The sequence below is a fragment of the Kazachstania africana genome, chromosome 1 (genome assembly GCF_000304475.1).
Source record: "Kazachstania africana CBS 2517 chromosome 1, complete genome".
In the NCBI taxonomy this organism is placed as follows: Eukaryota; Fungi; Ascomycota; class Saccharomycetes; order Saccharomycetales; family Saccharomycetaceae; genus Kazachstania; species Kazachstania africana.
In genome coordinates this window covers 1,609,529-1,626,242 of record NC_018940.1, presented here as the reverse complement: position 1 = coordinate 1,626,242, position 16,714 = coordinate 1,609,529, and the positions used below count along the sequence as shown (strand labels likewise).

The window sequence follows — 16,714 nt, the reverse complement described above, 5'->3', positions numbered from 1 at the left end:
ATGTCAAGAAATGATTCAGACCTACATAAGAGTTTAAAGAAAGCCTGTTCCATCGAGGAAACTGCACCAAAAAGAAAACATGTCAGAGCAGTTATCGTTTTTACTTGGGATCACCAGTCTGCAAAGCCTGTCTTCCAGGACATGAAAACGCAACCGTTTGTTAACGACGAGGTACAATTATTTAAGTCATTGATCGTCTTGCATAAGGTCATTCAAGAAGGTCATCCGTCGGCATTAAAAGAAGCGATCAGAGAATCTAATTGGATCAAATCGCTTGCCAGGGTTCAGCCTCCTGCATCTTCGAGGGAATATGGCTCGTACTCCAAGTTGATTAGAGAGTATGTGAAGTATTTGGTTCTAAAATTGAACTTCCATGCACATCATAAGGGTTTCAATAGTGGTACATTCGAATACGAAGAGTATATTTCATTGATCAATGTTGCAGACCCAGATGAAGGGTACGAAACAATTTTAGATTTGATGTATCTACAGGATTCCTTAGATAAATTATCCCAGATTATATTTGCTTCAATCCAGTCTGAATCAAGAAATTCGGAATGTAAGATTTCTGCTCTAATCCCACTAGTGGCAGAATCATATGGTATCTATAAATTCATCACATCAATGTTGAGGGCAATGCACAGGCAATTGAATGATGCGGAAGGTGATGAAGCCTTACAACCATTAAAGGACCGTTATGAATCACAACATGCAAGATTATTTGAATTTTACGCAGACTGCTCTTCTATCAAATATCTAACTACGTTGGTAACTATTCCAAAATTACCAACAGAAGCACCTGATGTTTACTTAATTACGGATGAGGATACAAATAAAAGAGATATTACATTCAAGAAAAGGGAGAAGTCAGCAACACCAATTGAACCAAACAAGGACGAACGATCAGAAACTCCGTCTAGGGTTTCTAGCAATTTCATGACTCCCATGACTACAGCTGCTGCTTCTGCTTTGATACCAACAGCTACGGCAGCATTGAGTTCGTTAATGCCAACTACAATGCCACCTGCACAAATTCAGCCAGAATTTTGGATTAATCAACAGCAACAATTAGCCTATGAACAAGCAAAGCTGGAGCAGCAACGTCAAATGCAACTACAACAACAACAAGCAGAGCAACATATGTTTCAACAACAATTACAAAAGGCTCAAGATGAAATGGTGCAACTACAATTACAACAGCAGTCACAACATCAAAATGACTTGTTAGCTTTGAATAGTCAATATGAAAAAGATCAAACTCTCTTACAACAATACGATCAACGTGTGCAACAATTAGAAAATGAAATTAATACAATGAATGAAAATGCTAGCCAGCAATTAATGAACAAGGATGACCAAATCAAGTCTTTGACTGAACAATTAAATGTTTGGGAAAAGAAGTACGACTCTTTGGCAAAATTATACTCACAGTTACGTCAAGAGCATTTACAATTGTTGCCAAAATTCAAGAAACTGCAGGTTAAGGTAAATAGTGCTCAGGAGGCTATCAGAAAAAAAGAACAAGTAGAATCGAAATTAAAGCAAAAAGACACCCAACTAATTGATTTAATGAAAGAACGTGATAAAATCAGGTTAGAGAATGAGAGAATGGTATCACAGATCAATGATAATGGGGAAACCGAAATGTTGAGAGGGGAATTGAACGCTACAAAAGAAAAAATGAATCCAATAATCGATGCTACCCTGGAAGGTGGTATTAACGCCATCCAGCAGTCTATTTACGTCTTAGAATCTCCAATGTCATGGATGGGACCTTTGACTCCAGCATCTTTCATCGTATCTTTGATTGAAGGGGCATCTGAGAAGGCTACTGAATTTGCAACCAGTTTCAATGATTTGATTGTGGACGGCTTTGTTGATGGTGATCAGGCAAACCTGATCTTCAATATTAGCGATTTCAGTACGGCAGTGGCTACGCTCGTCACGAGCTCGAAGGCATATGCCTCCACTAATCTTTCAGGCGAAGATGCTACGGCGCAGGAGCTGCTAACTATAGTTAAAAACTGTGCACGTGAGGCTCAATACTTCTTTGAAGACTTAATGTCTGAAAATTTATCAGGTAAGGACGACGAAGAAAAGACCGATATTGTTATCAATTCAAATGTGTCAATGCAAGAGAAACTGCACGAACTAACTGAATTCTTTGAGCCTTATTTGAATGATGTCTCACCTACCGGTGCTCCAACTAATGCACATGCGGAGTTGGTTGCAACAGCTGAGAAGATCGTCAGATCATCACAAAAACTGCGTGTTAATGTCGACGTTAATGTTCCAAAGCCATTACTAAATTTGGCATTATCGATTATTGACGCTGTCGTTGCTTTGGTGAAGGCTGCAATTGAATGCCAAAATGAGATTGCCCAAACAGAAAGGACACCTATTACGGAATTTTACAAGAAGAACAGTCGTTGGACAGAAGGGCTGGTCTCAGCAGCGAAGGCAGTTGCTACTGCGACAAATCTGTTGATCTCAACAGCGGGAAACTTGTTAAATTCTGATTCTGCTACATCCCCTGAGGAATTCATTGTTGCATCTAAAGAAGTGGCAGCTTCCACTGTTCAGTTGGTCGCAGCATCAAGGGTTAAATCAGTCGCCCACTCTAAGACTCAAGACCAATTGGAAGGTTGCTCCAAGGTGGTGGGCGATGCATGCAAAAGCTTAGTGAGCCATGTCATGGGAATTATCGATAGTGGAAATGCCAAAGAGGAACAACCAATTGACTTCAGCACCGATCATGCTATTAAAACGGCAGAAATGGAACAACAAATCCATATACTGAAATTAGAACAATCGTTGAACGTTGCCAGGAAAAGATTGGGAGAAATAAGAAAGCACGCTTATTACTTGAATGAAGAAGAAGAAGTGAATAACTAGCGGAAACTCCGTCCTGCTGATGTTTTAACCCTTTCGAAATTATATTATAGAAATTAAATGTTTTGTACAATACGCCATCATATAGACTTTGTTAGCACATTTTTTAGGGAAATGTAAATGATATATACTACATAGTGTTTTTTTCAATGCTGCTTCTACTTTTTTATGATTATTTTTCGATCACAAATTAACGTTTAGTTTTGAATACTAGTTTGAAAGCTCTCCAAGCAACTGCTGAAAATTTGAAACGAAAACATTATGCTTCTTCTTCATACGTAATATGAGCATATCATGAGCCAATGGAAGCTGATCTTAATAGGCTTCTCGATTACATTTCATTTGATAGTAAAAATCTTGTATGCGATGCTTGGGTGGGGTAATCCGACTAAAAATTTCACTATTCAAGGGTGTGTCCCAGTATTATCAAAACTCGATGTTAATTAGAGATTAGACTCAATGAATGACAGAAATTGTTATTTGTACAACAAGTAACAGAAGCAAGATATAATTCACTCCTTTTTATTGCCATTGTGAATGGGATTCTGGTTTTCACAGGGTATTCAAAAGCGGCTCTTACTTTATCTACTGCAACAAATTTCGCTATTCTCAAATCTAAATTTAACAAATATTGATGTTTCTTTAGGTTCCAAATCAAAATTCTCATTTAAAGACGTTGATCTGTCGGTTTCAGAAATTGAGATACCCCACATCGTCGTAAGATCTGGGAAGGTTCAGTTTCTGGACCTAGAATTGACAGTTTCAGGAGGTCTAGATGTGAAAGGTAAAGGAATATCAGTGGATATTCATATTCCTAAATGCAGACCAGATTCTGCTGATAGTGATTCGGTAGGTTATTCATTTTCTCTTGCGAAGAGTATGCATGACCTGGCTAACTCACTTGTCAATTTAGAGGAAGTACAGCCAACAGGAGAAGCCACTATTCAAATCGATGATGATACTTTTGACGGCCTGAAAAAACCTTCTACTTTGGAAAGCGTACGAAATAAAGTTTTAAATTCTGCATTAGGTAATCTATCAGTTATTCTACAAGATATCACCATTATTGTGCTGGATGATGACGATGAACAAATACTTCAACAGAAGCTTGACAAGATACGATTTACAAGCAAGGAGAACAATATTAGATCAATTTTGATCGAAGGAGTCGAAATTTCGCATTTTACAGGAAAGGAGCAGCAAAAATATGGAGATGCTCCAATATCGGAGGATAATCAACTTCGGGACGCTATGTGCTCATCAAAAATCGGCGACGCATCACTTTATATGAGCGCATTAGATGTACAATCTCTATCAATTGTGGAAAACGATAAAACTTCGAATAAGAAACTATTAAATATAAATAAAGTCTCAATTCTCTTCCAGGGATTAGCCTCAGTAAGCGATCTGAGCATCTTAAACCTGGAAATAGATGTTGAACATGTAGATATTCATCTGGAAAATATCATTAAAATAACCGACACTCTCTTCTTTAATATTATGCAAATAGTCATGAAAGAGTTATCTTCCAAACAAGATGTCAAGAATGAGGATAAATTTCAACAAGATGTTACAAAAACCCTTGGCTATAGGCGATTTCAAAAGGAGCAAGCCGATGGAACTTTTAACTTTCTATCTTTTGTGAGAGTAAACATCATTAGTATTCACATAGTATCTGGCATAGCGTTATCATTTGCACAGACGTACATGAACCAGCTTAGTAACGGTGACTATATCGTTAAAATAAACTCTTTAGGATCTGGCGGAAATACTCTAGGCTCCAAAAAGAGTGGACCAGGACCTATCTTCCAAGCTAAAATACGGCAAAATATTGAATTAGAGATATTGGATGAATTAGACATAAATTTAAAAATATATGAGATACCATTACTTGTCTCCTTCCTTAAACAACTCCAAGGTTTTGTGGCATCTTTAAGAAACAAAGCACTACCAAAACAGACAAAAAGCAGAAGCCCCTCAAATATGGAAACTTCTTTTAAAAGTAATGACATAGCCGTTTCATTAGAGATGGGTGATTATAAGCTTTCTATCCTGTGCCACCCGTTATCTTTTAATTCAAAACAAGGCTTATTGAAGACAAAAAAAATAGGGCTTTTGAAGCATGATAACAATAGTTTTAAAGAAAGCTTGAAGTTAAGCGACGTTTCATTATCATTTTATAAAAATCCGCAGGAATTGGGTTCTTTCACCAAAACTTTGGAAGAATCCATAGTGTACACCAATATACTTGGAAACATAAATCATATCTCTGTCAAAGATGAGCTGAATGAATTACAAGATTTAATAGCTGATTTATCAAACCTTCTTAGCTCTGTAGATATGTCTCCAGAAATCACTAAAAAGACTGACAAGCGTCAAAATTTAAGGAAAAGTGTACAGATTCTAAATTCTTCTAGCATTATTTATAAACATCGTTACACTGCTACTTTGATACTAGTGGTAAGTACGATATCGTGGAAGCTACAAGACACGGGACCAAATCAAATGCTAGGGTCATTTAAGGGGGAATGTTTACACAATTCATTAATACTTTCAGAAACAGAAAACTCAGTAATTTTTCATTCTAGGAACCTTCAGATGGATAGAATTCTTCCAGACAAAACTAAAGAAAACATCATTTCGGTAGCAAAGCCCTCTTCTCAACTCAAACCTGTGCTATATATATCTCTTGATTACACTTCATCAACTCATGAAACAAGAGTTATTTTCAATAATGTATCAATACATTACTACTCCAAATGGTTAGATATAATTAAGAAAGCTGCCAACCGGCGGACTGAGATTTATAATCCCGGGAACTCGAAGGAGAATAATCAAACCACCAAAACTGCGATCGATTTGAAGATAGCAGAGAGTTCTATCATCCTGCATCCATACAGACTTAAGGCATGTCTCCTGGTTGCAATAGATCAACTTATTTCGAAAATTAACTTAGAAGAATTTAACATCAGGGGAATGATTAAAAGCGGGACTTTACTATTAATTGACGATGTTTCTCATATTAAGAAAACACATAGGGGTCGAACCTCTCTACTATCTACATATTACGTTCACAGAGGTTTTTCGACAGCGGGTAGGATAGAGTCAGCATGCTTTAATCTGAAAAAAATGGTGAAATACCTAGATGTCACGTTACAAATAAGTTATATTGGCCTGTCAGTCTGTGCAGATGCTTTTCATACATTGATTCAACTATGCATTGATTTAAAATACCCAGAAACCTTTCCAGACGAAAAGATGTACAGGGTCGAACCGCGGAATCCAATTGACGTCTTTGAGAATGTTGATAAAAACTTTTTTGATAATCTGAGGTCTCCCGATGTTGCTAATTCACCAACAAATACTAAAAGATCTATTAGTATGGTGGAAAGCTTTCTTAATGGTCTAACTGCAAGCGGAAGCGATTATACTGGTACTCGTGAAATGGTCAAAGAGGCAAAGGATTCCTCCAGCTCTCAAGGTAACGCTAGTATCAATCTACACGAAGACTACATAGACCTGAAGAGTGATCAAATAGTTGCGCAAGAAGATAAGCCCTATTCGTCATCAGAAGAAAAGCTGAAAGACATAGCAATAAAAGTTAACCTTGATATTAAGAAAATTATTTTGAAATTATTCGATGGATTTGACTGGAAATATACAAGGAGGCTTATAACAACTACTGTCGATGAAGTAAGTGAAACTGCAGCCAATATGGCTGAAGTAGTTGAATCATCACCAGGAGAGGACAATACCAACCAAATGTTGGAGACGTCCATTTTTGAATCAATATACATTACTGCAGATAAAAAGGGTAAAGACTCCTTAGAAAAAAATTTGAATAAAACAATACAGGAAGAACTTACAAGCAATGATAGACTGAATCTGTACCCATCTAAAACATACAAAGCTTCAATTAATGCGGAAAATTTGAAAGTTCTTTTATTCAATCTCAATACCGACAATCCTACAGAAGAAGAATCTGACAATTCTGTAGATTTGACAAATAAAATTGAGCTCAGTGTCGAAAAATTTGAAATTATGGATAATGTCATGACTTCTACATGGAATAAGTTTTTGGCACCATTAAAAAACGAGTCTTCACTACAGCATTATCCAATGTTGTCATTAAACTATGATATGGTGAGGCCCATCGACTATCTGGCCGCTATCGAGTCAATTATTGATATCAAAATAGCCCCTTTAAGGCTGCATGTCGACCAAAATACACTAGATTTTCTGACCAGATTTTTTGAGTTTAAAGATCGGAGATTTCAGTTGATTGATGAATATCCGGAACAGATTTTCATTCAAAAATTTTGTATGAACAGGGTTAAAGTCAAACTCGATTATAAACCGAAGAAAGTAGATTATAACGGATTAAAATCCGGGCATGCTTCAGAGTTTATGAATTTTTTCACACTAGATGGTTCTACGATTTTATTGAAAGATGTCAAATTAATTGGCGTCAATGGATTTGAAGAACTGGGTACAATATTGAAAAATATCTGGACTCCTGATATTACAAAAAAACAGCTAGGAGGCGTGATTGAAGGAATATCTCCTATAAAGACGCTTATGTCACTGAGTACCGGTATCAAATCGTTAGTTACCGTTTTGCTATCAGAATATCAAAATGACGATCCTCATATAAGGAGGACGCTCAAACAAAATGGGAATGTCTTTTTGAGAACTACAGCTGGTGATTTTATTAAATTGAGTACTAAAGTTGTAAATGGTACACAGACGATACTGGAAAATACCGAAGAGCTACTAGGTGGGAAAGGGATGAGTTTGAGAGCAGAATACGATCTGAGTACTATTGATATAGATAAACTCTTATGCGAAGATCAGTTACTTGGAAGAAACAATCCAAGGGTTGATGGTAAAGGTCCTACGGCTGTTGTCATCGATGCATCGAAATCAGATAGTAATAACATGGTACAACCCAAGATTGTTAGTCTATACGCGGATCAACCTTTAGATATCCACAAAGGGTTGGAAGAAGCATATCATTCGTTAGAAAAGCACATGTCAATCGCTTATAATGCCATCTGGAGGGTTCGTGGAGATATCAGAAGGAATGTTCAGGAGGGCAAAGGAGCGAAAGCTGCAGCTGTAACTGTTGCACGAGCAGCTCCAGTTGCTATAATAAGGCCGTTAATAGGTGCTACGGAAGCTTTATCTAAGACATTACAGGGTGTTGTGAATCAATTCAATAAAGAGCAGGCAGAAGATTTAAAAGATAAGTACAAGCATATAAGATGAATTTTGCATACATATTTATTATATAAGAAAAGGATTAAAATTGAGTGGGAATATGTCATTGTGTTAAACATTCATATCATAAAAGATTTCTTATATTTTTTTTTTTGTAATGATTATTAGCTACTATATTTATTTTTTATCATCTGGGGTAGTGATAGGCCAAGTATAATCGCTACGATTTTCCAATACGTTGTAATTATGCTTTTTCAAATACTCTTTCAAACCCTTTGGACCTCTTGTACCGTATGGATAAATTTCAGGTTGTGGACCATCTGGACCTTCCAAGTAGTTCAATAATGGAGTAAATAAGGACCAACTGACGTCCAATTCATCATCCCTAACGAAGTTGGAATGATCACCTAATAGGGCGTCTCTGATTAAGGCTTCGTAAGCTTCTGGGACCCAGAAACCTTGGTATCTATGAGCGTAAGTCAAGTCCAGATCGGTAACTTGTGATTCATTAGATAGACCTGGTGTCTTTGCATTAAATTTCATGTAGACAGATTCATTTGGTTGAACTCTAATGACCAATTCATTATTTGGTATATTTTGGAACATACCGGATGGGACATCTCTGTACTGTAATCTAATTTCGACTTTACCTTCATTTAAAGCTTTACCCGCTCTCATAATGATTGGGACGCCTCTCCAACGGTCGTTATTGATGTGGAAAGCCAATGCGGCAAAAGTGATACATTTAGAACCTTTTTTGACAGTTTCATCGTCTAGATAACTTGGTTTTTTACCATCTTCAGATTTACCGTATTGACCAATTAAAATATCATTAACGTCAATTGGCTCCATTGCTTTTAATACGTTAACTTTTTCATCACGAACAGATTCTGGATCGAATGAAGCAGGTCTTTCCATCGTTAATAAGGTTAATACTTGTAAAAGATGATTTTGCATGACATCTCTAATGATACCTATGGAATCGAAATAACCCCCTCTACCTTCAGTACCAAAAGGTTCTTTGAAAGATATTTGGATACTTTGAATATTATCTTTATTCCAAGCGGAATTCAGGAATTGATTACCGAATCTCAATACTATTAAATTTTTAACTAGTTCTTTACCTAAGTAATGATCAATTCTGTAAATTTCTTCTTCATTGAAAAGGGGACTTAAGTCATTTTGTAATTCTCTTGCGGTTTCTAAATCACGACCGAATGGTTTTTCAACGATAATTCTTGTAATACCATTATCAGCATAAAGTAATTTTCTAATCTGTTTAGCTACACTTAAGAAAACACTTGGTGGTAAAGCGAAATAGAATAGACGATGTGGTTGAGTAATTTGTCTTTCTGATTCAAAAATTTCAATTTCTTGTCTCAATTTATTGTAACCTTCATCAGTATCATAATTACCTGATACGTATGTGATTAAATTGAAGAAATCTTGGGTAATCTTTTCATGATCCTTAACGTTATTAAATTTGAGATGTGGAGTTATTCTTGATTGCAATTCAGCTTTAGTCAGATGTGATCTTGCGTAACCTATGATTTTAGTGGAAGGGTCTAAATAACCTTCTCTAAATAGACCGAAAAGGGCAGGGAAAGTTTTTTTCTTAGCCAAGTCACCAGAAGCACCAAAGACTACTACGACTGTATTTTTATCGAATTTTGGGATTGCACTCATTGGAAGTTGGGATGTACTTGTTAATTGAGGTGATTGTTTTGTAATTGAGGAAAAAAGTCTAACTGGTAGTTTGACAATTTTTATATATTTGACTAAAATAATAAGAACAAAAAAAACGAGGACAAAATGATTAATCAATTCTTATGTAATTGTCTGGGATATGATGGACTGGACACACGATTAGGAAATTTCCTTGTTATTAATATAATAATATGATATGTATATATAGGGGCAACTATCAAACAAGAGTATAACGATACATATTTCTAAGAAGGAAATATGTAAGTCGTTCTTGCATCTAAAATTTTTCCTGTTCCTTTCTCTTGACCTTCTTCGATTTCCATTAAATTCTCTGTGAAAAAACGGATACGACAATCCCATTTATGGCTGAAGTTTACGACTTTGCCCTTGCAAAAACAGCATACAAAAAAAGTTCGGCCGAATATTATTCTTCACTAAAAATCACGTTTTATTCAGTCATCGAATTCGCTGTGTGTGAAGTGAAAGAAAGGAAAGAGGTAGAAAAACCACTCAGCAGCAGCGGCAGCTACAGAAGTAGTGTGGCATTCTATAGTAATAAAAGATTGTCAAGAAGAGTACAAAAGTAGGACTACAAATGCTTTAAAAATCACGTTTACTTGATTTCTTACGTAAGTATGTAATAGTAGTGGTGCACCTATTGTGTGTATTGTGGTGCAAAACGGAAGAGACCGACAAGACAGACGGAATGGGCAGGGATCCGTTTTCTGGCAAATTTCCATGGCTCCAATTTTCATTCGATTGGTCAGACCGCCGTCGCCGCCCCTTTCTTCGTTTTCTTCTTTGTCATCATCGGGTGGCGGCCCCCTTTTTGTGGGATTTCATTGTTTTCCCTTCCGAGCGGCGAAAGAAGAAAAGTCTTCCAATGGCGGCATCGGTGCTATAAAAAGCCGCCAGTGTCTTCATCGTGTATATATAGATAACTTTCTCTCTCTACCAGGTGCGTCCGACAAGAGGTATGTCTTTTGGTTCTTGGGGAACTGCCGGCATAAACTCGTATTCATAATTCTTATTCGCTTGAATTTCATTCATCATATTAATCGGATCTATCTGTTGCAATTTGTTGAAGTATAATTGCTCTATGTGTTGTGTATACTGCTTCCTCTTGATAGCATTCGATTCCATGTTGATTAATCCGCTACCATTTATACAACCGCCCGGTGATGCATTCACTTCGATGAAATCGCTCTTGAATGGATTCGCAAACTGTTTGGGCACCTTGTCTCCTCCATCTGAATGACGGATCCCTGTGGCTCCTCCTCCAGTACGCTTTCTTAACACTTGTATCTTTCTCTTATTCCCACCTGTCAGGTTACGCACCATGTTTTGAATGTTTCGGAATCCCGATAATTCACTCGCTGACGCTATCGTCTTTCGTTCGTCATCCACTAATCTATACTCTAAAATATTACCATTCTTACCCGGTAACACCTGCATCTCACAATTCCCAACATGATTACGTCTCATATATTCCACATATTGATATGCAAATCCACCAGAACTACTTCCGCTATTGGACGCCCAATGAATTGATGGATCCCATCCAGGAGGCGAATAATCAACTAGTAGATTCTTATCTTTAGTACAGTAATCACTGATGTCAATTTTCAAATCTTCAATCATGGCTAAAAATTCCATCGGTGTAATGACACAATCAACTTCATTCGCACTATCTGGTCTTTCAGCTTCTAATTTCTTATCGAATAATGGACTGATACTAAGATGATACATACTTGAATCAACTTCTTTTAATAATGATCCCGTAATTTGTTGCGGAGATTTCACATTCAATAGTAAAGGCACCAATCCTGGTTTCGTCTTCTCTGTATAAATTAAAAACCCAGGACATACACTGGATAATCGAGGTTTACTATTTTCATCTTGCTCCCTTTGTTTCCATTCAACTAATTTTTCTATCGTTTGCTTGATAGTAATATTTCTCCCATTTTGTAACCCAACAACATATTTGGCTTGAAACCTCTCTTTGAAAAAATTAATCAACCACATATCAAATTCCATCAGTTCCATACCAAAATATTGACTCATCGATATACGACATTGTGCAGCAACACTCACACATAATGGTCCATGATCTCTATTCATCGCTTCTAAAAACACAGAATGACTGTGCTTCTGTAACATGATCTCTTCACTCGAAGTGATACATCCAGAACACGCCAGACAATCAGATAGCGTAATATTCACCTTCTGCAAAGTCTCACTTTCCTTACCAACTTCATATTCACCTAATTCATTCACATTAGGCTCACTCACTTTCGTCTCTGTGGGCCTAGTACACGCCAAAGACGGTGTAATGAAATCATTCAGATCCTCTTCAGATAATAGACTCGTCATAGATGCACTTATCTCCTATATCTATCGAAACTCTCTATGATTACCTCTTGATTAATAATAAAGGCATCGCTTCTTTTTTTTTTCGTACTATTTTTCATGGGTCTCTTATATCTCATCCAATTCCTATGTCGGCGACACAGTGTAAACAAAGTATAGGGTGTTGCATCCCGCATCTTGCAGCTTCTTCCATTACCTGTTCATTACATGCAGCTATTGTGATGGAATTTTTCTTCTAATATTCATACCTTTTTTATTCATACCGGAAACTTCTTTGTCTTACAGCTATAATGCTTCCTGGCTAATTCCACTCACTAGCTGCTGCATCACTAATTTGCAATATCGTCATCTATGACATCCAAGCCAATATTTCGTGAAAACAACACGTTCAATTCTAAATTACATGACACCATTTCCATGACTCATTATTATAGCTTTAACCATGCTCATCGTATGTAATAAATAAATTCCGACATTTTTAAGTCATCTTGAAAAAAACATCACAATTCAGATAAAAAGTCAAAACAAAACCACAATGTCTTTGAATATAGAGTCATTATCCGCTTGGGATAAGAGTTTGAAAACAGATCTAACTCACACTTTAGCCTCTACCGTGCTTAAAAACTATGACGCTGATGACGCCCTGTTGAATAAATCTCGTCTATTACAACAGGATAATCGTGTATTCAATATCAGCCTAGATGACGACACTACTCCAGTTACTAACCAAAGGGCTTCCGGTAGATGTTGGTTATTCGCAGCTACAAACCAGTTACGTGGTAACGTCATCAAGAACCTTAATTTAAAAGAATTCGAAATCTCACAAGCATATTTATTCTTTTACGATAAATTAGAAAAGGCAAACTATTTTCTTGATCAGATCGTTTCCTCTGCAAAGGATGAAGAAACTGATTCTAGATTGGTTCAATATTTGCTAACTGCTCCAACTGAGGATGGTGGTCAATACAGCATGTTCTTGAACATTGTCAAGAAATACGGTCTTGTTCCGAAGGATATTTACAACGATTTACCTTTTTCCACAACAAGCTCAAGAAAATGGAACTCTTTACTGACTACCAAGTTAAGAGAATTCGCTCAAGTGTTAAGATCTAAGGTTGCAAAGAATGAAGATATTGCCCAAACAAGATCTGAAATGCAAAAGGAAATTTTCAAAATGATGACTCTTTTCATGGATTTACCTCCTGTGCAACCAAACCAAGAATTCAAATGGGATTACGTTGACAAGGACAAGAAAGTTCATCAACTGAAATGTACCCCATTAGAATTTGCTACGAAATATTGTAATCTAAATTTAGAAACTCCTCCAGTTTCTTTAATTAATGACCCAAGACACGAATATGGCAAGTTGATTAAGATTGACAGATTGGGTAATGTCATCGGAGGCACTGATGTCTTGTATTTGAATGTAGACAATGAAACTTTGTCTAAATTGATTGTCAAAAGATTAAAAGCTAATAAATCTGTCTTTTTTGGCTCTCATACTCCAAAATTCATGAATAAGAAATTTGGTGTCATGGATGTTCAATTGTGGAACTATAGTGATATTGGCTACAATTTGAATCAGACTAAAGAAGATAGAATCAATTACAATGAAAGTTTAATGACCCATGCCATGCTAATCAATGCTTGCCACATCGAAGAAGGATCAGAAATTCCATCTCGTTACCGCGTAGAAAACTCATGGGGTAAAGACTCTGGTAAAGATGGTTACTACGTTATGACTCAAGAATATTTCGAAGAGTATTGTTTCCAAATTGTAGTCGATCTAGAAGATTTATCAAAAGAACTAGCCGAAAAGTTCACATCAGGTAAAGAAGAACCAATAGTGTTGCCAATTTGGGATCCAATGGGAGCTTTAGCGGATTAAGTTCACCATCTTAATACATGTAAACGTAAAAATATCCCGTACATATTCATGTATCTTTATCGAATATATATACTGTGTGCTTCCGATGAGGTGAAAAAGCCAACATTATAGGAACTCGCAATGAGCGAACCAAAAAAAAAGCAATATAAAAAAACAAAACTCAGAAGTAGTCTTTCAGTGCTTTGTGACATAGGAAGCAGCCAATATTTCGATAAGAGGAACACGCTTTTAGAAGGCCAATCAAGTGTAACACTATACCTTTCCATTTTGCTAGTAGGTTGACTCTTTCGTTTTTATCAAAGACCTTCCAAGGAAATGAAAATAAGGAAAAATATAATATTATCCATAATATCGCTGATAACTCAGGTATCTTGCGAGGAAATTTCCCACAAAGATCATTCCACAAGACAATACTTTGCGATAGAATCCAATTTGGCACTAGATAAACTAATAAACTTGCATCCATCCTGGAAATACGAACATAATGTACGTGGGTTAGAAAATCATTACGTTTTTTCTGTAGCCACCTCAAACCTACAAAAAAGACAAGATTATTCATTATACGATGATGTCCTATCATTTCAAGACTTACCAGGAGAAAGTAATAGACTCTTCAAAAGAATGGCTGTACCTCCGATGGATTCAAGTTTTATACCAATTAAAGAAGCCGAGGAAAGGTTGCATATTGATGATCCTCTGTTCGAGAAACAATGGCATTTGATTAACCCAGCATTTAAAGGAAATGATGTCAATGTTCAGGACGTATGGTACCAGAATATTACAGGAAAAGGCGTTGTAGCAGCTGTTGTTGACGATGGGCTGGATTATGAAAATCCTGATATTAAAGACAATTTTTGCAAAGAAGGTTCTTGGGATTTCAATGCCAATACAAATTTACCAAAACCCACGTTGGCTGACGATTATCATGGTACTAGGTGCGCAGGTGAAATTGCAGCTGTTAAAAACAACGGCATTTGCGGGATCGGTGTAGCGTATGATGCCAAAGTAGCTGGTATACGGATTTTATCTGGTGAAATTACTGCAGAAGATGAAGCTGCCGCCCTGATAAATGCATTGGACATCAATGATATATATTCCTGTTCGTGGGGTCCACAGGATGATGGTACACACCTACAAGGTCCGTCGGATCTCGTCAAAAAGGCTCTTATAAAGGGAGTCAATGACGGTAGAAAGAATAAAGGTGCTATCTATGTGTTCGCCAGCGGTAATGGTGGTTCGTTTGGAGACAATTGTAATTATGATGGTTACACCAACTCAATATACTCTATTACTGTAGGCGCAATCGATCATAAAGATTTACATCCTCCATATTCAGAGAGCTGTTCTGCGGTTATGGTTGTTACATATTCTTCTGGCTCTGGAGAATACATTCATACCACTGATATCAATAATAAATGTAATGACAGACATGGGGGAACCTCTGCCGCTGCACCATTGGCAGCAGGCATATACACACTACTGTTACAGGCCAATCCAAATTTGACTTGGAGGGATGTTCAATATCTATCAATATTATCGTCCAAGGAAATCACTAATAGTGATGCGGATTCTCAAATGGGGGCCCTCAAAAAAAGATATTCTCATCGTTATGGTTATGGGAAACTTGATGCCCTTGCCTTGATAGAGATGGCAAAGGATTGGGAGAATGTTAACCCGCAATCATGGTACTACGGGAGAACCGTTACTGTAGACAAATCAACGACTTCTCCTTCTGAAATGCTAGAATCAGAATTTGAAATCAATGAGGAAGATCTAAAGAGGGCCAACCTGAAAAGAGTTGAGCACGTGACTGTTACGGTTTCCATAGAAAGTGACAGCAGAGGCTCTATAATCGTCGATTTGATTTCTCCAAGTGGAATGGTCTCTCACTTAGGCGTTGTAAGAGAACGTGATAAATCTAAGGATGGATTTAAAGACTGGACTTTTATGTCTATTGCACATTGGGGTGAATCAGGCGTTGGCAAATGGAAATTGCAAGTCAGAACTGCACATGACAGCGTGAATGTCAACTTTAGAGATTGGAGACTAAAGTTCTTTGGAGAATCACTCAATCCAGATGATTCCGTGAAGTTCGAGTTTGGTAATGATAAAGAGGGAGATGTTGTTGTTACTTCTACGATGTCTCCTTCTACTTCTATTACAACGCCTACGCCAGTTAGTTCGACATCAATAGATATGACGGTGACATCTGTTCCGACCTCAACGTCACGCCCTGACCATAATACTCCTAAAAAGATTTCTCGTCCAGAAGATGCGATGCATTATTTCATTGGTGTATTTATTCTAGGATGTGTTTTCCTATCCCTTTACTTCTCATTCTTTGTTAAGTCAAGAAGAAGAATAAGAAGGTCAAGAGCAGAAGCATATGAATTTGATATTATAGATACAGAATCTGACTTTGACTCCACAGTTGATAATAGCATGACCTCCAATACTGGAATGGATGATGCAGAAGACATTGAGGACTTTGACTTTGATTTATCGGATGAAGATGTCAACCTGACTCAAAACACCGATGGTATTGATACCATGTTAACTATGAATGAATCAGGCGAAACGTCGGAATCTCAAGAAATTAGCAACCATGAAAGATAATCAGTCTTTCCTTCATAACAA

General features: G+C 37.0%; 6 protein-coding genes across 6 annotated transcripts; 4 read left to right on the top strand and 2 right to left on the bottom strand.

Annotated features, from left to right (window-relative positions):
* On the top strand, nucleotides 1-2,895 carry SLA2 (Sla2p; the record flags this gene model as incomplete). Its single annotated transcript, XM_003955329.1, has 1 exon — nucleotides 1-2,895. One exon carries the CDS (start codon nucleotides 1-3, stop codon nucleotides 2,893-2,895), a length of 2,895 nt encoding a protein of 964 aa, XP_003955378.1.
* A 534-nt stretch (nucleotides 2,896-3,429) lies between these two features.
* ATG2 (Atg2p) lies at nucleotides 3,430-8,160 on the top strand (the record flags this gene model as incomplete). Its single annotated transcript, XM_003955328.1, has 1 exon — nucleotides 3,430-8,160. The coding sequence occupies one exon, from the start codon at nucleotides 3,430-3,432 to the stop codon at nucleotides 8,158-8,160; it is 4,731 nt and encodes a 1,576-aa protein (XP_003955377.1).
* Nucleotides 8,161-8,289: 129 nt separating this feature from the next.
* On the bottom strand, nucleotides 8,290-9,798 carry ZWF1 (glucose-6-phosphate dehydrogenase; the record flags this gene model as incomplete). The annotated part of the gene is made up of 1 exon (XM_003955327.1): nucleotides 8,290-9,798. The coding sequence occupies one exon, from the start codon at nucleotides 9,796-9,798 to the stop codon at nucleotides 8,290-8,292; it is 1,509 nt and encodes a 502-aa protein (XP_003955376.1).
* A 972-nt stretch (nucleotides 9,799-10,770) lies between these two features.
* Nucleotides 10,771-12,192, bottom strand: NAR1 (iron-sulfur cluster assembly protein NAR1; the record flags this gene model as incomplete). Its single annotated transcript, XM_003955326.1, has 1 exon — nucleotides 10,771-12,192. One exon carries the CDS (start codon nucleotides 12,190-12,192, stop codon nucleotides 10,771-10,773), a length of 1,422 nt encoding a protein of 473 aa, XP_003955375.1.
* A 532-nt stretch (nucleotides 12,193-12,724) lies between these two features.
* On the top strand, nucleotides 12,725-14,077 carry LAP3 (bleomycin hydrolase; the record flags this gene model as incomplete). The annotated part of the gene is made up of 1 exon (XM_003955325.1): nucleotides 12,725-14,077. One exon carries the CDS (start codon nucleotides 12,725-12,727, stop codon nucleotides 14,075-14,077), a length of 1,353 nt encoding a protein of 450 aa, XP_003955374.1.
* Nucleotides 14,078-14,392: 315 nt separating this feature from the next.
* On the top strand, nucleotides 14,393-16,693 carry KEX2 (kexin KEX2; the record flags this gene model as incomplete). The annotated part of the gene is made up of 1 exon (XM_003955324.1): nucleotides 14,393-16,693. One exon carries the CDS (start codon nucleotides 14,393-14,395, stop codon nucleotides 16,691-16,693), a length of 2,301 nt encoding a protein of 766 aa, XP_003955373.1.
* Between the last annotated feature and the right edge of the window lie 21 nt (nucleotides 16,694-16,714).